General features: G+C 35.8%; 1 protein-coding gene across 1 annotated transcript; it reads right to left on the bottom strand.

Moving 5' to 3' along the window:
* Positions 1-975: 975 nt before the first annotated feature.
* Positions 976-6350, bottom strand: LOC6561796. Its single transcript, XM_001989398.3, has 2 exons — positions 5942-6350; positions 976-2790 (listed from the first exon to the last, which is right to left on the bottom strand). The coding sequence occupies exons 1-2, from the start codon at positions 6012-6014 to the stop codon at positions 1775-1777; spliced, it is 1089 nt and encodes a 362-aa protein (XP_001989434.1). The 5' UTR covers positions 6015-6350; the 3' UTR covers positions 976-1774.
* Positions 6351-6822: the final 472 nt, after the last annotated feature.

Genomic DNA, 6822 nt, shown 5'->3' with positions numbered 1-6822 from the left:
TCAGGCAGAGAATGGCACTTGTGTCATATATTCATAGAACGTTCAAATACTCGTAACCGTTTACTTCTGAACACGATTTTCGGTTAGTATAGCTATTAAAGTATGTCTTAGACTTTTCTCAATTTTTTACTAATGAGTATAATATATTTTTCTTACAACAGACTTAGGAGCTTAATTTTTAAATTATACTCTTACCACAGAATTAACGAATATTTCAATTACAGTTATGTCGTTTACAGCTTATGTATATGTGGCGTACAATACAAAATCCGTCCTATTTGATCTGCATGATTTACTTAAAAGAGGTGCCTTAAATTAAAATTTTATCGATTACACAGCTTTATTATACCCTTTTGGGTATTTTAAATGGGTAAAGGGTATAATAAAAGCAATTTTAAAACTACGTTTACGGGAAATACATGCACCGCCCCAAACGTCTGCACTATACATTTCATGAAGCTAGCAACCTGCTCTACTAAACAAGTTTCTTTTCAGCTACAAGCTGATGTAATTTATACCCACTATTACACACTAGGTCAAGTAGATGCTTTGTAAAAATATAAAATATATGCTCTTTACTATTTGATGTCTTAATAAGTGCGCATGCACTAGTTACGCGAATTCAATATCGGTACACCTTCCATGCCGGTGCGATTAAGTGGCAATATTTTTATATACTTATATGACTGATAATAGACGTTCGCTAGCTCGTATGCCCCAAAACAGCTCGAAAGAGCTCGGTGCAGGTAAACCGGGTGTGCGCACCTGTCGTTTTAGCGTTGTCTATATCTCTCTCTCTCTCGCTCGTCTATTATTCCAACGTGTTGTGGTCTGATAAGATTATTTTACGTATAAAAATATATATCCCTTATATGTCTACCTACACAATGCAGCTTTAGCGTTTAAATCCCATTTTTCTGGTACGCTCGCACTAAGGCGAGTAATCGGTCAGTCCCAGCCACACGGAAACACATATTTAATATGATAGTCAATTTTGTATTTCAGCATTCTGCTTTTATGGCACTTAATTATTACTCAAATGAGATTATCGGTTATGTGTTGAGTGTTTACACATGGGATAAATTACTCCAAATATCTTTTATATTTTCATAACATTCCATAATGCATACAAATATAAAGATTTCCTTAATTATGTTCAAATTTATACAATTACATGAGCCGAAGCAGTACAATTGACCTTTGAAGTCTAAAGCGAACATTATTTAAACATAATGATTGACTTAAAAACTATTCTTAAAAACGTACAACACCCTTGTTGGTTTCTGACAAAAGTACAGTTATTGTCATAGGTTTTCTGCATGATTACGCTTATTGTCTTTTAAAAAGTTTTAAATTTAAATTTAAATTTGTATTCTTTGTACTGCAGAGCATGTTTTGGCTTCTGCCTTATCTATTATAGATGTTTACATTAAAAGCAAGTTTAAAATAAGATCACATGGCATATTTCACATCCTAAAAATATAATATTATACATATCCTATATACATATGCAGATATATGAAAATTACCAACAGCGTGTTTGGTTTTCCCTCTTCAACCCAACTTTTTAGCGTAACAAAAAAGCTAATACAACTTATGTGTATTTCCATACTTTATTTGTGCATAACCGCTTTGTCATGTATGGACATAAGTGCCTGCTCAGGAACTATTTTGACAACACTTAAGGACACTCTAAATTAGTAATAAGTGTTAACTCAGTCACATTCAAAGTCTTTAGTAAATTAAGGCTCAGCTTGTTGAAAATAGGTTAATTTTACTCTTCTTTCTTCCGTTTAATTTTTCCCTCGGTTTGAATAGTTGATGTAATGGCCTCAATACAATCAGCAATAGTCGGCTCAGATTGGTCGGAGCTGTAGTCCTTACCAGCCATGCGACTTAACGTAAGTATGTAGGAACAGGCTACGCGCAGTACCGATAGCTTTGATAGTTTTTGGGAACTTGCATATGCTGGTACAGCGTTACGTAATGTCTCATACGCTGCGGAAATAGTGTGAACTCGAGTGCGCTCGCGTGCGTTTGCCTCAATCCTGCGCTCGCGTGTCATATTTTTATAGTTCCTTTGCTGCGGCCTTAATAGGGACCCACTGTGCTGATCTTTGCATATATCATAAATGTTTTGTTCAAGGGGTGCTTCGCTGCAAGTTTTAGATGCATTTTTGGGTGTTATAGTACCCTTGGTATCCTGGAGGCTGGAGTGCAACTGCAGTGCAACGGTTTCATCGTTATGGTATTGCGGCTTCTTTGCTACCAACGCCAACGGTTCTTGCTGTTCCGGCTCCGCTGTCAATGCGATTGCGCGATGTAGCGTTGTGACGCCTGGATGCCGCACGAAAATTTGCGCAGGATTTGACATTATTTCACATGGCAACAATTGACTAGGATCCCAAACTGACGCAGAGAGTAACTTCAGGTTGGTAATGTTTGGTGGGGACAGAAGAGCTGGTGGGGTCAACATCACCGCCGAGTCAGCCGAAGATGTATACCTTATTCGCTTTTTAAGCGGACCCGCCGCTGCGCCGTATGACCTAGTAGCTGCTGGGGAAAAGTGATTCGATGTCAAAGTAGGTTCTACGACTTTTGATGGTTCCATGCTCTTTCGTTTATTGCGGACCAGCACAACTGATTGTTCTTTGAGTGCGCCATAGTCTTCCGTCAGTCCTATATTGGGACTAGCGCTACGTGCATGCTCTAACGTCAAGTCATCGCCGCCTTCGCTTTCCGAACTTGCAGAACAAAAGCCCGCGTCTCGATCGTTGGAATTAGGAGAATCTAAAAGTATTCAATCAAAAGAAATTTCAAGTCTTAGTCAATATAAAAAGTTATTTTGAATTAATAATTTTGTAAATGGAAATAATTATAATTATTGTAATTTTCGATTCACAGTCTGGATAATTTTCACTGCTTAACTTTGTGTGTCAAATCTTTTAAATTTATTAGTCGAGCCTTCTCGACTAAAGCTCCTTGATTTATATGTTTAATATACATGTATTCCTTTATAAAAATATTGTCCGCCTGCAGATGTGCTCCTTTGGAAGTTCCAAAAACTGCCAACAAGTAAAAAATATATACAGCTCAAAAATGTAAATTCAAGTTTATCATCGCAATCGCAAAAATAAAACCAGTTTTCAGCAGTTCGATCGCTCTATCTACCATTGACCTCCACAATGTATTGAAAACACGCTTCAGCACACTTCGCTGCGTGTCTGGGAAGTTTGGAGGAAAAATGCAGTTCAAGTTCGGATGCAACCACGTCGGTAATGCTATTTGTGAAAAGCATAGGATAACTTAATAACGTACGCACAAGTATTTAAAATGTTGAGATTTACTTGCATGGCGCTTCTTAGAAATGAACTCTAAAAATTAGCGAAATTTGGAACGTCCATGGACTCCATTAAGTAATCAAATTACTTAACTGCTTGGATTCCTTAGTCGCCCACTTACACACCCATAGTTAAACACCGTTTATCTTAAAAAGACCAACACGACGAGACGCATGTGACTTTTCATGTTGACACAACTATTTATACTTTTGCTATCTTTTCTAATTTTAGACCAGAAAACGGCAAGGCGAAATTTAAGCAACTGCAAAGACGGGCTGTACAAATAATAGTAGTTAGATAAATATTTAGCATAGTATATGACCGAACGCAAATACACGAGCAGTTTTGCTGTCAAACTACATCAATAATTCACAATACTACAACATACATGTACATATAAATGTTTATCCGAAAGTATAAGCCTAGCTAAAAATACAAATTCGGTGAATAGACTAATTGCTTTTAAATGTAATTAGGTTTGGTAAATATGGTGATGTAGTTTTTTTGACTCTCAATATTTTCGCTTCAAAGGGTTACGTCAAACTTAAGAATTGTTTTATATGAATCCGTTCCGCTAAAAACCATAAGCCACATCGTGCCACTTTTGAAATAAACCTTTAAACAGTTTAGATATAACTCGCCTTTTCTTCCAAGAATAAATAATGCCCAAGTGAAACATATTTAAAAAAGACACATTTAAATTATATGAGACTGCTAATAGCTCTGTACTCATACTGAAAGTCATGCAAAGGTTATCAGACAGAGTCTGCCTGCTTATTGTATTGCTGTTAGATGGCCTGTGTGGGAAGCCTGTGCTTATCACCATAAGTCTAAGCGCCAAGTATAGGCGCATTAGACGATGATCTTGTGTTTGCAGTAGTAATATGACGAGTCATTTTTATGAATGAATCGAAATAACTAAATATATACGCTATGTCTTTGTGTCAATGCTAAACCAAGCAGACAGTTGCACACGTTTATTAAAGTCTCTATGAAAACTAACGAAAAAGTACTGTACGAGTATAATTGTTTAAGTTAACGCTTGCATTACAAACATATCTTGGAGCTAAACTTGGTTGTTAGTTTGCGAATCACCGCTTAGTGCTAAACATACACAATTTTTGCGGTTCCCCAAATCTCACCAGACGATATATGATTTCCAGCTTCAATGCTGTTCAATGACTTTAAGCAGCAATTTTTAGCCATTTCAGCTTACACAAGCATTGACTACCAAACCCTAACTACTGAACAACACATCGGGCCATGAAAAATAAAACAAAATCCACCATATGGCGCCAAACACAGCAACAAATTTTGATGTCCGACACAAAAAAAAAAAAAAAAAACGGTGCACACCAACTGCTCGAATGGACCCCACAGTGTCACAGTGACTTCTAGGGATTCAAAATAAATATGTTGCTAAGAAATACTGCTAGTACTGCTAGCCGAGTCATATTAATTGCTTAAACTATTTGAAATGTATCTAAGGGGCTGCTCTAGCTGCACCATAGTGACGCGTCACGACCCCATTCTGTCGCTTCGCAATCAGCGACTGGTTGACCAAAAAGGGTGGTGGCAAGCAGCTGAATCCCAAAAACTAAATGTGATTGCCAAACGGCGCCGTCTTTGGCTGGCGCCACTGGTTACAGTGATGCTCGTCCGACTCTTACTGGTAAACAATGTCAAACGAAAATATGAAAACGGCACAGTGAGTCCGATTTATTTCCATTACTGGAATTGATAAAAAATAAAAACGAATGCCTTAAATTAAGTCGATACTAGACAGCTTCTTTAGTCGGTGGGCTTAGGTACAAACGTGTCGTTGATACAGAAATGTAATTCGTCGTATTCGAAATTAAAAAACCAACATATAGAAGTAGTTATTTGTTTGCGTGTAAATATGTTGACCTTAGTTTTTAACAACTTATTTAAATTAGGTAGCATTTCATAACTCAATGCAAATTCAAGAAATTGTAATATATATTAAGAGTGATATATAAAAAAAAATCAGAATTCAATTTTGTATTGCTGCTGAGCCCACAGTTTACACGCAATCATGCTGTAATTGTGCTCAGACTATTTCTGGTCAACAGCTTTTATTTACAGCTGGTACCCAGATACATATTTAGCAACCGTTTACCAAATGGTTGTTTTCCTTCTTAAATGTTTTTATTTTACTTATACTGCTTCAGCCACAGTAGAAATCATAATTTGGCAGCTGTTTTTTGCTTTACTTACGTATTACCTATTCAAACCACATATTGTTTGTCAATGTTGTTTTTATCAAAATGTTTAAAATATTGCTTTCTATAAAGATAGCTAATATAAAACATTTAAAAGGAAGGGGCGGAGTCAGCTTAGAACGCAGCTCTAGTGGTTTTTCATATGTTCCCAGTAGCAAAAGAAAGTATCTATTCCAAATCATATGTAGCTTCGAAGCTGAATATTGACTCAATGTCTTACTGACACCGACACCAAATATATATGTGTTTATATGAACTTATAGGTCGAATATTCTTAAGGCAATTTGAATATGACATCAGGTGACATTGTTAAACTATATTCTGACCATATATGGTATATATATATAAATATCTTACCTTTCTTTATAATGGCTTCTAGTTCCGATGAATTTAATTGCATGTAGAGGTGGTCTGTTTTGACGACTTCCATAATTGAAATAAGCGAATTTCGCAATATCTATTTAAGTAAAACGCGTAATCCACAGTGCGGTTTAGAAAATTTCCTTTTTGTTGTAAATAATTTGCTTTTGTTTTGCGGTAACAGTAACTTCACTGAAACTGATAAGATATCGATACCACGTTAAAGATATCTAATATTTATGAATGTAGCCTCTGGGCCCGAAATCATTCTATGTTAAAAATATATCGCACTGAAAATTTCCTGTTTACGTAGAATTATAAATGTTAGTGTTTTTTTTTTTAATTTTCACAAGAATTGAACATTTTAGTGATTTTACACGTATTTAAATTTGTTCACACTTTGTTCCGCGATCTTTCAGAACACGTCCGACAGGCAGCAGCACAGCACGTCTATTAACGATGAGAATTGCTTTCGTTTTGAGAGGACCAAACACGTTCGCTTCATGCTAAATGCAACACGCGGTCGAACCGGTTGTATTGTGATTAGAGATGAGCGCGTGCAAAACTTGTCCATAAGGCTTGTACTATATACACATATAGATTGTTTGCGATATTTCTGTTTATGATTCGCTGGTTAGATATAGATTTCAATTTAATTTTATTGCTGTTTTGATATCTCAGTGCTCCAATAATCTTGCTATCTGAATTAAATGCTAGGCGATTTTCATTAAAAGTAAATTCACTTCATTTTTGTCTTTGGCCTTTTATTAATGTTTCGCTATATTTTTTGTAATTAACTAAACAAGTTGTCAAAAATAAAAATACAAAGAAATAAATTCATAGAATATATTTAAAGTTCAGAAAACTGTAATATCTAA

This window comes from Drosophila grimshawi, unplaced genomic scaffold, assembly GCF_018153295.1.
Source record: "Drosophila grimshawi isolate 15287-2541.00 unplaced genomic scaffold, ASM1815329v1 contig_1377, whole genome shotgun sequence".
In the NCBI taxonomy this organism is placed as follows: Eukaryota; Metazoa; Arthropoda; class Insecta; order Diptera; family Drosophilidae; genus Drosophila; species Drosophila grimshawi.
The sequence above is the reverse complement of the archived record's forward strand: the minus strand, read 5'-3'. Positions and strand labels throughout refer to the sequence as shown.